General features: G+C 33.2%; 4 protein-coding genes across 5 annotated transcripts; 2 read left to right on the plus strand and 2 right to left on the minus strand.

Annotated features, from left to right (window-relative positions):
• Positions 1 to 1,399: 1,399 nt before the first annotated feature.
• LOC104109715 (aluminum-activated malate transporter 9-like) lies at positions 1,400 to 6,654 on the minus strand. 2 transcript variants are annotated; one of them, XM_009619063.4, is made up of 7 exons: positions 6,515 to 6,654; positions 5,535 to 5,900; positions 4,870 to 5,007; positions 4,247 to 4,516; positions 3,410 to 3,519; positions 3,081 to 3,227; positions 1,400 to 2,401 (listed from the first exon to the last, which is right to left on the minus strand). In XM_009619063.4, the coding sequence occupies exons 2-7, from the start codon at positions 5,866 to 5,868 to the stop codon at positions 1,772 to 1,774; spliced, it is 1,629 nt and encodes a 542-aa protein (XP_009617358.1). In that variant the 5' UTR covers positions 5,869 to 5,900; positions 6,515 to 6,654; the 3' UTR covers positions 1,400 to 1,771. The 2 variants fall into 2 exon arrangements, with proteins under 2 accessions (XP_009617358.1, XP_033515468.1); XM_033659577.2 differs by having other exon boundaries at positions 6,457 to 6,654.
• A 3,387-nt stretch (positions 6,655 to 10,041) lies between these two features.
• Positions 10,042 to 11,822, plus strand: LOC104109714 (small ribosomal subunit protein cS23). Its single transcript, XM_009619062.4, has 2 exons — positions 10,042 to 10,362; positions 11,276 to 11,822. Exons 1-2 carry the CDS (start codon positions 10,123 to 10,125, stop codon positions 11,555 to 11,557), a joined length of 522 nt encoding a protein of 173 aa, XP_009617357.1. The 5' UTR covers positions 10,042 to 10,122; the 3' UTR covers positions 11,558 to 11,822.
• A 1,153-nt stretch (positions 11,823 to 12,975) lies between these two features.
• LOC104109713 (homologous-pairing protein 2 homolog) lies at positions 12,976 to 15,273 on the plus strand. The gene is made up of 6 exons (XM_009619060.4): positions 12,976 to 13,101; positions 13,257 to 13,282; positions 14,222 to 14,489; positions 14,624 to 14,694; positions 14,786 to 14,974; positions 15,049 to 15,273. The coding sequence occupies exons 1-6, from the start codon at positions 13,074 to 13,076 to the stop codon at positions 15,142 to 15,144; spliced, it is 678 nt and encodes a 225-aa protein (XP_009617355.1). The 5' UTR covers positions 12,976 to 13,073; the 3' UTR covers positions 15,145 to 15,273.
• Positions 15,274 to 15,964: 691 nt separating this feature from the next.
• Positions 15,965 to 18,459, minus strand: LOC104109712 (uncharacterized). The gene is made up of 5 exons (XM_009619059.4): positions 18,040 to 18,459; positions 17,678 to 17,781; positions 17,422 to 17,593; positions 17,211 to 17,333; positions 15,965 to 17,031 (listed from the first exon to the last, which is right to left on the minus strand). The coding sequence occupies exons 1-5, from the start codon at positions 18,223 to 18,225 to the stop codon at positions 16,216 to 16,218; spliced, it is 1,401 nt and encodes a 466-aa protein (XP_009617354.1). The 5' UTR covers positions 18,226 to 18,459; the 3' UTR covers positions 15,965 to 16,215.
• Positions 18,460 to 18,852: the final 393 nt, after the last annotated feature.

The following is an 18,852-nucleotide window of genomic DNA, read 5'->3' on the forward strand; positions in this document are numbered from 1 at the left end:
CTGAGGTATAATTTTGAAAGTTTTCGCCATTGATATGAGAGGAAAGAGTGCAAAGGAAGGTGAAAGAATGGACAACACCAAAACTCTGGTATGGGCAGCCATGAAGCAGCGAAATAAAGAGGATAAATAAGAGAATTTGGAAGAAGAGAAGGCGCAAAAATGGTAAAAATTGTACGGAAAGACTATTTATAGGCTAAGGCATGACGATTCGGTATTAACGGTAACCGACCACCATCTGACACACATTAAAAGCCTCGGTAAAACCGAGCCGATGGGACAGTTATCACATACGTCATGATCGGGGTCGATAGAAACGTCGGCATAAATTTGATCGAGCTGTAGAGAAATCATATCGTTTCTCGCCACATCCTTTCCGAGAAACGAGGGGACTATCTGTGTACGGTCAAAACCGATTCTCGGTCATGAAGACTGGTCGAGACGATGACGTCTCGATCTAAGGGTATCCACATGACAAGCTCGAACGAATTCCGGAGTAGGGGCATCGAGTTTCGAGATATTAGACCGATCGATGGCAAAACTCGGTATCATTATCGAGCCCGTATCCGAATCGAACTACGAGGCAACATCGACCGACACAGGCCCCGAATATCGATGCCCCAAGGCAGAATCGAGCTCGAACCAAGACCGGGGGTTCGATCTAACACCGAGCTCGAGCTAGTGCCAAGCTCGCAGATAAAAGCCGTTACAACCGCACCAAGGGAGAGAATCTTTGCAGGAATCAAGGAAGAGACAAACCATCATGGACCCTCCACTATATGCATTATTTTATTATGTTGTTATAGATAAAGTAGTGACCCTCTATTATAAAAAAGGACATAGACTGCAATAGACCCATCTCCCCAACATACATTGAGATTTCATGGTGCTCATTTAGCCTTCTTGTTCATTGTTTCCACTTTATAGCAAAAATACTTGTATTGTTATTTTTGTATCATAGGAATTTGCGTATCCTTAGAACCATACCTAAATTTAACGTTATCCGATTTTTCGGGTAAACAATAATATATATATATATATATATATATATATATATATATATCAATCTTTTGATGTTACAAATTTGAATTGGATTTATTTTAACAATGTAAATGCACTTTTACAGTACAACGTAACGCAATATGTTGTAGAAAATTAATTGCTTTGTTTTTCAAGTTACTCGTTCCACTTTACCTAGTTACCTTGAATAACCTTTAAGGTTATCGTCTTACGAAAGGACCTCCTTGCTATAATCTGAAATGTATGATTACTAATTAAGCATGTCCTTTTCTGTATTATTGTAGAATGAGGAAACAAATCATAAATTAGCTGACAGATTAGATGAGCAATTTGATAGTGACATTTTTGGCCTTGTGTTCATATATATATATATATATATATATATATATGATACAAGAGATACTCCATACACCAATATACAAATGTTCATTTTTCTATTTCCTTTCCTCCTCACACAACAAACAAATGACTATCTTTTACCTTTTTCATTTCACATAAACTGAATCTTCAAAAAACTCACAACCTGAATTAAATCACATCAACATGGTTTGGTTGGAACACAAGTTATCCCATGATTAATTATTTCGGGATTAATTATCTCACCTTCCCATGGGGATAAAAAACACTACAATCCCGGGATAACTAATATCTGGATTCGTTATACTACGATTCTATTCCAACCAAACATAGGATAAACTCATCTCAAATTAAATCCCGAGATTATTTATCCCTTATCCCTCGTACCAAACGAGGCCTAACTCTTTATTGCACTAGGTGGGATGATAACATCTGGCTCTTTAAACTCTGCCCTTTGACTTAATTCTTCAAAGTTGTCAACCACATTCTGAAGCCTTGCAACAAATTCAATAAGAAGTGAAGCAAAAGTAGCCAAAGACAAAGAACTTGCACTTAAATAAGTTTCCATTTCGCATGTATCGGCAATGTCACTACCATCAGCAAGCGAGAGACGTGAGGGCCATTGGTTTTGCTTTCTAAATGATGATTTTGTAAATTCAGACGATTCTTTTGCCAATTGTGGCCAATTTGCTTGCAATGAACTTATGTCAATGGCTGTTTCACTTAGTGATCGAGATCGAGAACTCAATGGCAAATTTTCACTACCATTTTCACTTGAAGAATCTTCAGAATTAATGTTTGGTTTTCCAATTTCCCAACTCTTTGAATTGACCAAAAGATATGATTTGTGGTCTATTTTTTTCTGCAGATGTTGAGCTGTCTCGTGCACTTCTTTTAGAATATTTTCATGACTATCTAGCATTTCCAATTTTTCTAACTTTGTTCCTAGCTCCCGTAGAACTTTTGCAGCATTTGCACCGACCCTCTTTAGCTCATTACGAAATACCTTCCTCTTCTCTAGTGGTGCCTGCAAAAATGAGAGTTTAATTTCTCTACTCTACAATCTCTTATACTATCGGGTTAAGATGACGTACAACAATAGGTAACTGACTATATATAGTAGAGTAATTTTTATTGGAAAATTCCCAGAAAACTCGCAGTTGCCACCCTCCGGGTGCGCACTGGGTAAACTGCACACTGTGCAATAGCTCGCAAACCACAAAGAAGATGTAAATCGCACTAGACAAACTCGATATAACGAGCTATGGCTGTGTGGAGGTTGCTGGTGAGGGGAATTGATTTCAGGTCTCCCATGTAGGAAGCCACTCATTGCGGGCAAGTAATCCTAATTTGATAACCTAAACAATACCGTAAATAACTTGCTATAACTTGTTAAAATACACTGATAGTATAAAAATTATTTAGATTGTGTGCGCATATAAGTTAATAACCTACTATAACTTGTCAAAATATATTTATAGTGTAAAAGTTATTTAGATTATATGTACATATAAGTTAAATCAAAATGTTAAAGAGTTTAACTTCCGTATATTAATAGTGTACAAATTTTTTTAGACAATCAAGGTACGATGACTTATAACAATAAATAACGGTCTATAATAAACCTAATTTGACAATTTAAAGAATGCAGTAAATAATCTGTTTCTAACATGGTAAAATAAAATAAACATTATTTCAATTAAAACCTGGATTTCTGATTGGATACATCCATGCAATGCCATGACCATAAATGCACAATGTCTCAATGCACTGCTTAATTTGACAAAGTCTCTCCACAGATTCTTGTGCATTCTATAACGCCCATGAGGTGGCTCCCAAATAGCAAATCCAAGCTGTTCAAAAGTGTAGATCATGAGCAATTAGTTCGTAATTATGTTACTCAGACTTTCAAAAATATTGAGAGATGTGTCAAATTCTCTAAAAATAATATATTTTTTAGGATCTGATACTATAGTATTTTTGGAGTACACGTAATATAGGACTTAATAGAGATGTTACAACGTAACGTACGTACCAATGTTTGCTCTCGGCCTGTGGATTCTATGACAGATTTGTAGCCATTATATTCTGAGTCATTTGCATCTTTATCATACTCAACACAACTTAAGTACCCATTGATACAACCTGCTCAAAATTCCATGGATTCAAGTTGTATAATTAGCAAATTTATTGGTCCAAAATTAGAGAAATATAAATGAGAGCTGTCCATTCCAAAATGCTTTCTGTGGTCCCAAATATTTGTCGTTTTGTCAAACTAATTTTTTCCCAAAATATTTGACATTTTAGAAAAATAACAAGTTTTATATATATATATATATATATATATATATATATATATATATATATATATATATATATATATATATATATATATATATATATATATATATATATTTCAAATCTACCCTTATTGTTTCAATTAGTGAAAGTACGGCTAATCGAGTGAGATGTTTAAGAGAGTAATTTAGATAATACTACATTCGGTCCACAATAAGTAATTTTTTGGTTATTTTTACACAGATTAAGAAATTCACCTTTTAATATTAATTAGCAATGAAATTAATCATATTAACATTTACTATCTCTTCACATAAACACTCATAACACATACTCCAACACTATTTACTCCAAGGGTTGTATAGGAAAAAATAATTAATTCATTCTTGAAATCTGAAAAAATTACTTATTTTGGATCACAAAAAAAGACCAAAAAATCACTTATTGTGGACCAGAGGGAGTACTTTTCTGATTAAGATGGTATAAATGTATCTTTAATGAAACGTGCAAGACCGTAAAAAAAGATAATATAAACCGTACGAAATACAAAAAATACACTCAAATATTGTCTCACCTTCCAAAGAATTTGCAAGATCCATGAAATTCTTAACCACCAAACGATGCAAATCTTCACCAGACCAGATGGGGTAAATACTAATATTAATCAACAAGCAAATACCAGCACCAAGAGCAATCAGTGCCAAACGAGTACAGATTGCCACATTATACTCTCTAGTCCTGTTTCCAGCCACAATTAGGATACAATACGTCAAGATAAATACTCGATATCCATATTCATATGGTGCCATTGTTGGGTATAGCTTCAAGTATGATCCAAAAAATGCTGTCAAAAAAAATTACAAGAAAATAATAGATGAGACTAATTACGTAATCCTCTATCCCAATTTATATGACGCAATTCAAATATCGAGAGTCAAATAAGTTTTTTCTTTGATCGTGATTTTTTCATATGCCTTTTGAGTATTTTTGAACTACTAATTATTATGACTTATAATTTCTTTTATATAGTTTTCAAATATGTAAATTTTATTTCAAAAAGCTTAAAGTTTCTACATTTGAATACGTAGTCAAAATTAAAAAGTTTGACTCTTGAAATCAGAACTGCATCATATAAATTTGGACAGATTTTAAGAGAAAATTTGGAACATGAAGATTTTATGCTAATAGAAAGCTTACCTACGATAAAAATGCTCACAACAATTACAACTCTTTCCCTTTCTCCAGCCCACAATGCTAATTGAGCAAAGATGAAGGCAAGCATCCCAGCACAAAACGTCCCCAAACCACGATTAAATCCTTTAATTAAGGTTGCTCCTGCACAAAAAAAAAGGGGGGGGGGGGGGTGAAAAGGGTAACTATATCAGCAAATTAATACTCATTTGGCGCATAGTAAAAAGATTTAAGTTATATATAGGCTGATAATGTAAAGATTTTTTTTATGTTATCCATGTAATTTAACCTTTTATAGCAAGTAATTAGTTATGTAACATTTTACTATGATAGATATTTATATGTAATGGCTTTATAAATGACTTGATTGTGCAGAAAATTTTTGTACTATTAGTGCGTATGGAACATATACTCATACTAGTAAATTAGTTAGAGTTCTATGCATTATTGGTGTACAAATATTTACACATACATTTTACTTAGAATGTAATTACAAGTAACTCTATCGATTGCAATATATGATAAATAATAATTATATTAACCTATTACTAACAGATCAAATTATAATGATGGTATAAAAAATTCATTATACTATCAACGTAAATAACTTAAATCCTAGTAAAATTGAGAAGAAAGTAAAAATAAGAGAAGGATATGCTAAAATGTTTTACCTATGCTGAACTCAAACATAACAAGAACCGTTAAGATTGCCCAAATTGCGAACTGAGCAATATCATTAGGTTTCTTCCAGAAAATGAGAAGAGACACAAAAGATAATGCAAATCCCATCTTTAAGGAAAAAATAATTTTTCGAGGATCGTTGCGACCCATCTCGATTGCTTTCTTAGCAAAATCTTGTAAATTGTTGAAAAAACTTGTAAACCTATCATTCAATGGACTGAAACAATTGCAGCAGCCTTTTCTTTCATCATAATCATTTGGCAGCAGTTTTTCTTTGTTTTCATCTGAAGAAGCCTTCTTGAAAAAATTCTTTATGGTCACCATTTCTTGCTATTCTTTACTTCTGTTTATAGACTCTGAAAAAAAAAGGAAAAAATAAGGAGATGATCAAAATGTCATTTGTGTTACAAGCTGTGTAGAACTTTCTTGTAAGCAGCAGCAGCAACAACAATGATAAACACAGTGTAATTATATAAGTACGATCTGGGGAGGGTAGTGTATACGTAGACCTTACTCCTAACTTATAAACATAGAGAGGCTGTTTTCGAGACCCAATGACAACATGTAGAACTTTCTTGTAAAGAAAGAAGAAATTGAAAAAAACTTATCAAAGAAAGAAAGAAAATTCACAATAAAGTAAACAATGAAATAATGGAACAATCAACTATGCCACTTCAAAAAACCAAAACCAACCTTGCCACAATATATTCAAGCAAGTTATTGTCGGTTATATGGATCCTTATAGATTATGCCGCTCTATTTAAGTACTTTTATCGATTCAATATTATACAAAATAAAAGTTATAAGTACTAGCTAGAAGTTCTATTTATTTTCAATGGCATATATATAAATCTAGAACAGTACTAAAAGACTCCTAGAAAATACTATAAAACTTAAAGTAAACTTACTGACATGACTAGAATAATTTGAGCACAACTTTAACATCTTTGTATGTTTTAACACCAATCACCTGTTATTGCCAGCTTGTATATTTCTTCTTGGTTTTTTGTACATGAAGAGTAATAAAGAAGAAGAAGAAGAAGAAGAAGAAGAAGAAGAAGAAGAAGAAGAAGAAGAAGAAGAAGAAGAAGAAAAAAGACGTGCATGAAATTGAAGCAAGAGTTTTTGGTGTGCCACTTTGGCTGGATTAGTCAATTCCCTAACATCAGAAATTGGTTACAGTACGGTAGTGAAAACAAAGAAAGAAGCTTCCCTCCCTCTCCAGTACCATAATTAAATCAGAAAAAACGTACGAGTAAAGTTGTTACATAAAAATAAAAATAAAAACAATTACGACTCAATTTCAAGCTAAGCGAGATCATCTAGATAAATTTTCAATCAATTTTGTTCTATTTGATCATGTTTCCATCTCTAATATTGAAAAATTTAGTTTCTCTATATATCATTAGAAGTTCTCTACATTTTTTTACTGATACACAAATTTCTAACCAATTTAAAGAGACTCCTAACAAACAATGGACCCTATGCAAGCTTTATATCATGACTAATTAAGCCTTAATTCTAGCGAGTTAATGCATCGTTAATATAAGTTTTTCTTGCATTATATTCTATTTTTCGCTAACTCTCCAATCCGAGTAATAAAATTAAGAAAAGAATCGCAGATTCTTGAAAGATGACATAGTATTAATTTCTTCCGCGTAACAGATAATTAGCTACACAATATACTACTTCTAAATAAAAGAAAAAAAATAATATAATGGATCAGATTGGGTTTTATATAAGACTTACCAACAATAATAGTGCATTACTCTTTAGACCTGCAAATTCAGTTGGAGATTAAAGAAAATCCATTATTGGGATCTTGCAAAAGGGAAGAACCAAAGAAACAAGAGTGGTACGTAGAAGAATGTTAGGAAAATTACCAGAAATATGTTATAATAAATTAAAGAGATAGGAATAAGTAGCTAACGAAGAGTAAGAAGAAAGCGAAAATATGGTCTAAATGAAGGTTGATGGGCTAAGCTATATAAGAATGTAGAGCAACAATATTCTTGAAGACTAATTCATAATTCTCAATTATTGTTATTTTTTGTGTATTCCAATTTTCTCTTGAAATGTTGCCTAAATTTCAACTCTACAGAGCTAAATGACCTTTCAATATAGCAAAAGGAAGAAATTTATAGTGCTAGGCAATTTGTTGGCTATTTTCTTTTTTATGATCTCTCGCAGTTTGAAGAGTTTGTGTTTCTTTTCTCAGTTGAAAGTTTAAATTTGAAAATATTTAGGAAAGATTTTGGAACAAATGAATAGAAAAAGAAGATTTAATTTCTAAAACTCAAACGTGGAAGCATTCTGTCAATTTCAGCCATTTCCATTTTCAACTATCATATCACGTAGAATTCCTTCTAATAAAGAAATAAACTTATAGGAGAAAAGGCCTTGTATTTAAAACGAACAAATTATTTGCTGCCAAAATTATTGGCTAAATATGATTTTCAATAAGAAAAAAAAGTATGAAAAAGGGATGAATAGAGGTGCGACATAAACTATTACATATAATTCCAATTAATTTGTCTTGCAAGTGCATGAGTTTGGGTCTGCGTCTGTGAACTTATTAAGATTTTACTTCGTGCACCAAATTAATACATATTGTGTATTATTTCTCAAGTGGTGTAGACTTATTATAGTTATATACATACTGTTAATAGGGTTTACGTTATCTAGAAAATAAGTTTAATTTAACTTGCTATAGCATATTATCACCATTTATTTTATGTTATCAATCAATGTTTATTGAAAATAATACTTACAATTACCTTTCAAGTCTTGATTGCGTTAATATTTTTTACACCACTAATACAAAAAATTAGCTAGAAATCAAGCGAGGGAAGTGAAACCCCAACATCGACTTCTACAACATACGAAAAATAACATATTGGGAAAACCAAGCGTCATCTGATAAATATATACTTTTGTGTAAGCAAACGACAAGATGAGTGTGAGTTGAGGTGGATTGAATTGGTTGTCTTCATTTTTGCACTCATTTTCTCTTTAATAATCTTACTAATATTATTTATCATTATGTGATTTTGTCAAAATCGTGAGAAACTCAATTAATGTTTCTTCAAGAATTGGAATGAGTTGTGCGCATGGACATATATATTACAAGTCGTCTCTTACTAATGAAGAAAATGACATTAGAAGAAAAGTCTTTATTATTAACTTCATTTTCGCGGGTTTTTAGAAAATTTCAAGCCTCTTTGCTAGTTTTTTTCTTCAAATTTTATTAAAAACATCAATAAGAAAGAAGGTAGTTCCTGGATATTCTTTGCGATTCTTTTGTTAAAATTAAGAATTAATTTTATGGATAGTTACTCAACCATCACTTTATTACACCAAAATCATATAACATTTTTTCGTAATCATATATTGATCAATTTGATTTATTGATCAGTCAACTTAAGATTGTTAAATCCTTGTATTAATAAAAAAACGCTATATGATTTCTTCTCGTCGATATACCTAAGGAGTGGTGGCAGAGTAACCTGATACGAGTCACACCGTCATTAAAAAAAAAAACTTAAAGTTGCTAAATATGGCAAGTAGTTAGGGGTCATTTGGTTCAGAACTAGGTCATTCCAGGATTATAGTCCTAGGATTATTCTCCATGATTATAACAAGGCCATAGATAATCCCACATTTTATATGTGAGAGATAATCCCATGATTTTGGTATAAATTTTATCCTGATTTTAGCTGATACTCGCAATCAAAGACAAAAAAAAAATTAATCGGGACAACCCCCTAACCCCAGTAACCAAACGCCCCCCTAAAGATATGGAAAATAGTGATCTTCCCTTTGGGCCGAAATCCCATAAATTTCAACAGCCCAAACGGTTCGATAATTAATAGAAGAATTAAGTAAAAATAGCACGGGTTAGCCAGTTTTCGGACTGGTAATTAAAAAATAGCCAGCATTTGTAAAGTCATTAAAAAATAATCACTATTTTGCTGCAACACAGAAAGTTCCAGCATAATATACTGGAGATTGAAGGACCCATGTATGAACTTCCAGCATATTATGCTGGACCAGTATATTATGCTGGAAGTTCACATGTAAAAAATTCGAACTCCACTATATTATGCTGAAATATTTTTTGAATTTTGAACAGTGTTTTCGTTCAGATTTATCTTTACATAAAAAGTGGCTAAATTTTGATTACTTTTGAAATTGTGGCTAATTTTCAATTACCACTTGTAAATTTGGCTATTTTTGAATTTAACCCAAGAATTAATCTAAATAACCGTCCACCCAACCGCTTAAATTTAAAATAGTTGATGGATGTATAATGTATGAATAATTCAAATATAATATGTCTTTAGCTATTTATAATCTATGTACACCGGTTAAAAATAAATAAATAATGAATATGGGTGGCTATTTGTGTAAAGATCCCATATTATTATTCCCAAAACTTGGGTCTCTAGCCCATTTTTAGCTTCTTCCTTTATTCCATCTTCAGTCCTACTACCTTATCCATTGTGTTATCATATCAAATCTCTACACTCTTCTAAGGCTACTATTTTTCCCACTTCCAATTTCTCTCTCACAGAAACCATGTTATCAATGTCAGTTCAATCTAGCTTGAAAAGCAGTGTTACTATCCCTTCTTTACCTTCCCACAATCCCTCTGTTAAATCCTTCAGATGTTCTTCCTTCTCTGTAAACAACACAGCTTCATCTTCCATTCTTAGTTACAAAACCAAACCAACAAGAAATAAGTTTTTTGCTTCAGCTGCCACAGAAACAGAACCAGTTACAGCTGAGATTTCAGACTCTATAGTTCAAGAAATAGAGGTAAAAAACTAAAAATCAACCCTTTAATTTTGATTATCTAAGACCTATAGAATTTTATAGCCGAATCCATTTTAAATGTTCCTGGATATGTATGCATAGTTGGAGAAATGAGTGTGACCTTATCATATGATACATTTTAAATGTGTCCAAAGGCAGTTTTACAATTTATATCTGATTAGTTCTACCTTCTTTGTTTTATTATTGAAGCTATTGCATTTTTGAAATTATGGGCTCCGAAATTTAATAATTGTTGACATTTTAGTGGAGTATTTTTTTAAAAATATGTATCTTTGCTCCGTGTCAAAAATTATGTTCAATTGAACACATCAAATACATAGTGCATCTGCATTTATGCAAACATAGGTTAAGCAAAAACTACGGACTCAATTGAATTTACAGAACTCGTCCTAAATGCGACTATGAGAATGAGCCTAAAAGACAGGATCGGAGCTTGAGTATTAAGTACGGTTTCGGCCGAACCATTAACTTTTGCTTAGATCTTGTGTTTGAATTAAAAAATCATTAAATATGTATGAATACTTACTCCGTCCACAATAAGTGATTATTTTACCTTTGACACACTCATTAAGGAAATACGATCTCCTAGAGAAAAAAAGATGTATTTACTAAATTAACTTCAATTAATTGTTATCTTGACACATTGTTATATGTAACTAAGGGCAAACTTTGAAAAAATAAAATTAATTCCTTCTTGATTATGTAAATGTACACTTATTTTGAACCAAAATAAAAAGGTAAAATTGTCAATTATTGTGAACTCGAGGGAGTGTTTAATTACAAACGCAGTAAATAAGAAGAAGTATGAGTTCCGTGGTATGCGCAGAACCCATAAACTTCATATCCCGAAAAATGATATAGTAAAGTATTTTGGTTGAATTCTTGATTTTTGCAGAAGACTGATTCTAAGAAAAAGGTAATTGAGAAGCCAAGGCTGGTGTTAAAGTTCATATGGATGGAGAAGAACATAGGACTTGGTCTTGATCAAGTGTTACCAGGACATGGTTCTGTTCCTTTGAGTCCATATTTCTTTTGGCCAAGGAAAGATGCATGGGAAGAGCTTAAAACAACACTAGAGAGCAAGCCATGGATATCACAGAAGCAGATGATTATTTTGCTTAATCAAGCAACTGATATCATCAATTTGTGGCAGCAGAGTGGTGGCAATTTGTCCTAATTGCTTTTGTTTTTTATCTTAGGCTAAAGTTTTGAATTCTGTTAAGTTTTGTTTGGGGTAAGTCCTCTTCTTTTTAAGTGTATGTACTATAGTGAAAGAGAAAAATTGGAAAAGGATCTGTCATTTTTATTTCAAGATTTCTTCTTAATTTGAGACGGACTGGGAGAAAAAGGAGCATATGACAGCTGGGATAAGTTCCATGCACTGTCCATATAGGAAATATTTCTAGTCAAACCTCTTTATAATAATTTCGTTTGTTTCGATATTTTTTGGCTACTGTAGTGAAATACTGTTATAGAGAACATATATTATAACATAACATAAAAATTGGTTCCGAAAGAAACTTGACTTTTATAGTGAATGACTGTTATATAAGGATGATGTTATAGAGTGGTATAACTGTAATATGCTATAGTAAATTAAATTGTATTGATAATGTAAACAAAATCAGTGTATATGACTTGAACAACAAATGCAAAATTTGTCAGTCCGGTAAAACTTTAACTAATCCGGAAAAACTTGTCAACAATTGAATAAATACATACAAAATTTGCAAATCCCGTAAGACGGTGAACAATTTAAGAAAATAGGTACAATAAATATTGTGCCAAGTTATGCACTGCTGGCATAACTCATGAACAAAGCAAAATTTATCAATCTACTTGCGAATAATTTAACATTATAATAAAAATAAAGATTATACCAAAGTATTGCCTCCTGCATAACTGACATAACTTGTGAACAAGGCAAGATTTGTTAAGACAAGACTTGTGAATAATTTAATAAGACCGATAAAATAAAAATTATACCAAAATTATATCCAGCTTGACAAAACTTGAGAAAGCCTAATTATTCATTCTTCTGGATATATAACGCCGAGGTTATATTTGCACAAAATTCTTGAACGTGTTCAAATTTTAAATAGAGTCCGAGTAGTACATTTGGACTTAATCTGAACTAAAAGCCCATACGCTTACTAGTTTAGACTTTTGAGGCCCATAAGCATAATTATCCATTTCCCTTATTTTCTAATAGCATGTTAGGTCAAGCTTAAAAAATAAGCTTATTTTGATAAGTAATTTTTTAAAAGTATTTTTTTTTATGAGAACCAGTTTGTGTTTGACTAATTTATTTGAAAAGTATTTCTGAGCAGTAATTAGTGTTTGACCAAGCTTTAAAAACTGATTCTAAGTATATTTTTCTCAAAACTACTTTTTAGAAACTATTTTTTTCTGTTTCTCCAAAACAGTTTCAGCTTTTACTTTAAAATACGTTTTTTTCTCTAAAAGTTGCCAAACACTTCAATTTTGAAAAACCCAAAAAAAAAAGGAGCGCCAAACAGGCTATAAGCCTGGTGATTTTGGCTTGCGAGGTAAGAATCCTCTTTTCGTAATTAATGGTTATAATAAGGGGTAATTCCCACACCATTCGTATCCCTTTATGATTTTACCTGAGAGAAAATTCTGCTAGAAGTTTTTTCCCGCGCCAAGGAACTCTGAAAATTCCCTAATCAACCATGCCTCCAAAAGCAGATAACACCGAAGGTATAATCATATCCTTCTTCTCTCCTTTAAGTTCCTTTTACACTATTAACTATCATCTCAGTAGAAATGTTTCGCTGAAAATCGAATTGAATATATTCGTATTTGAAAAATCTCGATTTACAGATCCTAAATTTTTCGATTTTGAAAATTTACAGGTATCGTGCTTAATTTCGTAAACGAGGTAACACAAACTATTCCGTTTTGCTTCCATTTGTCCTTTTTAAAAATTTTTATATGCGGCTCTTCACCTGCAATGTGTAAATAAAAGTAGTTTAATAGAAAAAAAAAGCCTAAGATTTAGATTATTTGTCGTTTAGAGATATCAAAATTATGTTCTAAGAGTGTTATTGTTTTAGGAGAAACGGATAAATTTACTGAAATTAACTAATCCTAGTGTGCTTCAGTGGTATAGATATTCAATTGGAAACATCAATTGGAATTTTGGGCTTAATATTAGCAGAGATATGTAGTAAAAGTTGTCAGGCACACTATAATACTGTTAATGTTTGGATAAGGGAGTGATCAGTACTTTACATTTTATAGCCTTCTTTGAAGATTCGTGTATACACGTCAAGAACTGTTGTTAGTCGAACTGATTAGCTTTTCTTTCCCATTTTATGCGGCCATGTTTGCCTGCCCACGAGTTTTAGAAATGAAGACTTCTTAAACTTGTGGTTTACAATAGACATTTTGTGGCTATAAATCATCTGGTAAAATAGAAAATGTAAAGTTAAATTGTTTTTAAATATAGAAATGTGTCATTCTTTATGGGACAGAACAGAGAGAGTACTACATTTGCTTTCTCTGTAAAATTTTCTTTCAAAACTTTAGAGAAAGCAAGTGGAAGATATAGATGAATTACAGTTTCACTTGGAGCTTAATTTGTTGTTGCTATGGGTGTGTGCACAATATATTTCCCTTTTTTACCTAAAAGATTGTCTTGACACAGAGGATACAGCTTATCAATATCTGTGATGTTGTACTCTTTCTTGTTTGTTTTTCAAGTTAGCTGTCAGTTTGCTATCATTCTCTAAATCTTGTTACATCTCTGCGAATTTCTTATATTTTGAGTTTTACAGTCTCTGATTTTGCTTTTTTTCTTTCATGGTGTTTAATGTAGCAAAATAGACCATTGAATGTCCAAAATGTGGCAGATTCACTGCAAAAGTTTAACCTTAAAAAGGCTCCAATACAAAAAGCCCTGGATAATCTCTGTGACAGCGGTAAGATATCATTTAAAGAGTATGGCAAGCAGAAAATCTATCTGGCTCGGCAAGATCAATTTGACATCCCAGACAGTGAAGAGCTTAACAAAATGAAGGAAGAAAATGCCAATCTACAAGAAAGGTTGGATCAACAGAAGAAAGCCACCAGTGAGGTTGAAGCAGGTATTCTTAATTGATACTCTTTTGCTGTTGTCTATGAGTTATTTATACGAATTTGTGTGAAGTTATTGAATTTGATAATCTTCAACTTTGATGATTGAGTGACTTCACTTGTAAACTATAATGGTGCTTTGCAGAAATTAAGTCTCTGCAGTCAAATTTGACCCTGGAAGAGATACATGCTAAAGAAGCCAAACTGAGAAAAGAGGTAGGATATGAAGAATCTGAGAAACTCTCTAGCATATGGATCTGGTCTCCAGCATAACTTGAAAAATAACCTGACTTCTTTATCGTTGCAGGTTGATGAGATGGAAAAGAAACTAATTAAATTGCGGGGAGGTGTAACCTTGGTAAGTCCAGAAGAAAGAAAAGCCATTGAGGGGTTGTATTCTGAAGCCTTAAATCAGTGGAGAATTCGAAAAAGGATGTTCAGAGATGTATGGGATGCCATTACTGAGAACTCTCCCAAAAATCCTAAAGAGTTTAAGGTATTAATCAGTTTGTCTTTGTATTGGTGCTTGTTCATTGTCAAGTATACTCCTAATTTTCATGTGCATTTCAGGAGGAACTTGGAATTGAGAATGATGAGGATGTTGGTGTGAATTTTCAGTCTTTTGCTGACCTGATGCAACATGGCAAGAAGCGTGCTAGAGGCTAGTGACTATATTTACATGTTACACTTTACTATAGGAATATGCTTGATCAAGTGTTCTATGAGTATATATTTGTAGACTTTGAAATTGTGTAATCTTGGTATTCTTGTAGTTGTTAATCTTCCTTTCTGAGATTTCTGTCTGCTTTACTGTCGTTCACTACCTTCCATGATACATTATATGAACTGCAAGTGATCTTAGGCAGTGGCGGAGCCACATGCACCCCTTCGTCAGAAAATTACACTGTTTAGCTCGGTAATTTTTTTAAGAATATGTATATATACTATATAATGACACCCCTTGACTTCTTGGTGAGTTTGTTTCATTATATTTTGACTCCCCTTAATAAAAATCCTGACTCCGCCACTATTTTTAGGTACAAAACACAACTGAAATGGGATGGGAAGTTTTGACAGTATCGGACAGACTGAATAAGCTATTAAAATGTACTTAAAATATACAGCAAAATCTGGGTGCTTTACATCTTCAAGATTGCCATTGAGTTGCCTCATTGCTGGGGAATAACTATATCCGTTTAGCCTTAAACAAAAGAGATTCAGATTTGATTGTCATTTAACTTGCAGTAATTCTCATTTTTTTATTTTTTCATATTTTGCTCTGTGTTATTACAGCTCATCTATTCTTTGAAGTGGCAATTGAACTATATTCCCTATGTGCTTTTGGCGGTCTTCAATTTATCTTATGAGCTTTCTGATGTACCAGCTCATATCTTTGCTGAAAGCAAGATGGTGTGAATGGACTGAAATATTACAAGTTCTACCTTCTTTCATAGCAGTAGCAGACTAACAACTCACAGCATCAAAATTTAACCCTCAAGAATCAACAAAATTTTAATGCCTCATGTAGTTTTGATAATACACCATATAATTTGTCCAGATTTCATAACTAAATAAACAAAAAACGAAGCTGCAATATATGGTCAAAGCATAAAATATATGCTCAAACTTACAAAATATCATCAAAAATAAAGAAAATATGAAGCTATAATATATTGACAAAGCACACAATATATACCCCAACTCGCAAAATCTCTGCAAACTTCTATCTGTCCTTGGTCACCAGTGATAGTTCCTTCTAGTTCTCACTGATATTGGCGTCTTATTTATGTCTAGTTTTTCTGCACCTTGCTTCGTGAATCCTTCAACTTCCTTTTCATTTCCTGCTTGGTACCCTGGAGAAATTTCATTATCAGTGAAGTACCAAGAGTCTCTGCCGGCCCCTTCGATAGAAACATCCTTGCTGTTTGATTTCTCAGAACCAAAAACTTCACTCTTAGGACTTTTCAACGACGGAATTCTGCTTTTCTTTCCAACATCATCGATTTCATCGAAGATTACCCCATGCCCTGGACGTATAACCTCATCATCAAGAATGTCATCTGCTGAATCAGAACTTGAAGCAGAGACTGATCTTTTGAACTGCTCTTTAAATGTCCTCTGTTTGCGTTCTTCCTCCTCATCTCCATCAGGGAGTTGGTTGGCTTCAGAATGAAAATCATAGTTCTGAGTAGGCTGTATTTCCTCAACTACATCCCCAGCATTCATCTCCTTATTGTTCCTCTCCTCTCCTGCACGAAACTTTGATTTTAAATCCTCACGATAGTCTGATACATTCCTTGGCTTCTGAGTTGGACTATTCGGGTCATCTGGATCACGCGATTCAGACCGAGAGAGTTCAACGGCTGCTCTTGCAGCTGCAGCTGCATAAGCAGCAGATTCAAAAGCTGCTTGTGCTGCATCTGCTACATCTTTATATTTTCTCCCAACTTCATGGTCTACATTTTGAGGTAGAACTGGTAAGCGACCTTCATATCCTGATTTACTTGATAGATCTCCCTCAGGCTGGTCCTGCCTTTTCACAGTATCCTTCTCCTATTATCAACAGTAAGAAAAATGCTCAACTTCTGGGTATTAATTCTTGAGTGAGTTTGAGAATTGTCAAAGACATAAATTAAGCAAAAAATATTATGCCTCTCTAGCCGCTTAAACATTATGAGATGAGATGGTCACACGAGCGAGAATTTCGTGGACCTGAATTTTCTGGAACATACCTCTGTAGTTTCCAAAACTACTTCCTCAATTTGCAAAACAATGTTATTCTCTGAAGCAATTTCCTTCAGTACTTTGGTTCTATGTTCTAAGCTAGGCATCCTCGTTGACAGCTTTTGAATCATCTACATTGCATGAAACGTCAAGACATTAACATGCTATTTATTATAGTAGATTAAGATAGTACCAAACCAGGTGTTCTAATTATACTACCTTAGGATTTACTCCACAATTGTTTCTTAACTCAACAGCACGAGCTGCGAATTCTTTCCCAAACCTCGACGTGAAAATAACACGAAGCTCTTGAAGTTCTGGGAACTCGCCACACCTTGAAGCTGCATAAATCAAGCTCGATATCGCCTCCTTCAATTCCTCAGGACACACTCTACAGAAAGATCATGAAAAGCTCAGTAAGTGATAACACAGAACAATAGATCTACGATTGAAAAAACAATGTAAAAACACCAACTTTTCTTGTTGAAGAAGGTTGGTCCTTTCTATTAATAGAACACAATAGCCTTCTACCATGACAAACACATCCAGCATGTTCTGTTCCTTAATCACTTGCTCAACCTACAAAAACAAGATCAACACAAAACAAAAACCATTCAAGAAACTAACAAAAAAACAAAGTATTCAGTCAAATTATATGTCATGGGTTCGAGCTGTAGAATCAACCACTGATGCTTCCATCAGGGTAGGCTACCTACACCCTTCCCCGAACCCTGCGTAAATGTGGGATGCTTCGTACATCGGGCTACCCTTTAACGTATTCAGTGGAACAAGATAACGAGTCTAACAAAATGATCAAAATCATAGTAAGTAGGGTACCCTCAGAAGAGCTCTTTCATGGTGACCAAGGTTTAAGAACTGAACCACATCAGACCGCGCGATCGAGCACCGTGCCTGACGCTGGTTCTTGAGTACAACAAGTCTGGAAATGGCAAGATTGACAGTTGCTTTAAATCTAGCAGTCTTGAAGTTTCTTCCTAGTAAGGCATCAAGTTTTTTTCCCATAGCTACTTCCCTTTCACTTCTTTCCTCAGTCTCTCAATAAGAAGTGAGTAGTAAGTAAAAGAAAGAGAAGCTGTTCCAAATTTGAACACAAGAATTTGCCTTTCTTTAATGGTTATTGGGAGAGACTAAAAGATAGGAACAAACGAGCCTAGGCTCATTTGAACCTTTTGATGATGACGAAGTATGAAAGTTATAGAATGTGTGGAAGATACTACGAATTTTAAAGTAAATGTTGGGGAAATGTGTATTTTGTGGAAATATAAAATAACCTTAAAATAGCGTGTGGGGATTTTTCTTATGAAGGAAGTCTTTAATGGAAAATGGAAATATAAGAATTTTAAACGCGGTTAAGGGGTGTATATCGTGATATTTTGCGGCTTTGAAACGGTCCAATTATGTCTTTTTCTTAATTTCGTTTTGTTCCCACTTACACAACACAAAAAGAAAGAAAGAACAAAAAAAAAGCGATTAAAAATTTTAATGAATAACAACGTTTGGAAACATTAAAAAGTGGAAAAAGTTTATTGCTTTACACTTCTTTGACAGTGGACTATTTTGGTGATGATGAGCAAAGATAGAAAAAAGAAATTTAACTATGTGAGTATGTGACACGATTTTCACAATTCT

The sequence above is a fragment of the Nicotiana tomentosiformis genome, chromosome 10, assembly GCF_000390325.3.
Source record: "Nicotiana tomentosiformis chromosome 10, ASM39032v3, whole genome shotgun sequence".
NCBI classification, from domain to species: domain Eukaryota; kingdom Viridiplantae; phylum Streptophyta; class Magnoliopsida; order Solanales; family Solanaceae; genus Nicotiana; species Nicotiana tomentosiformis.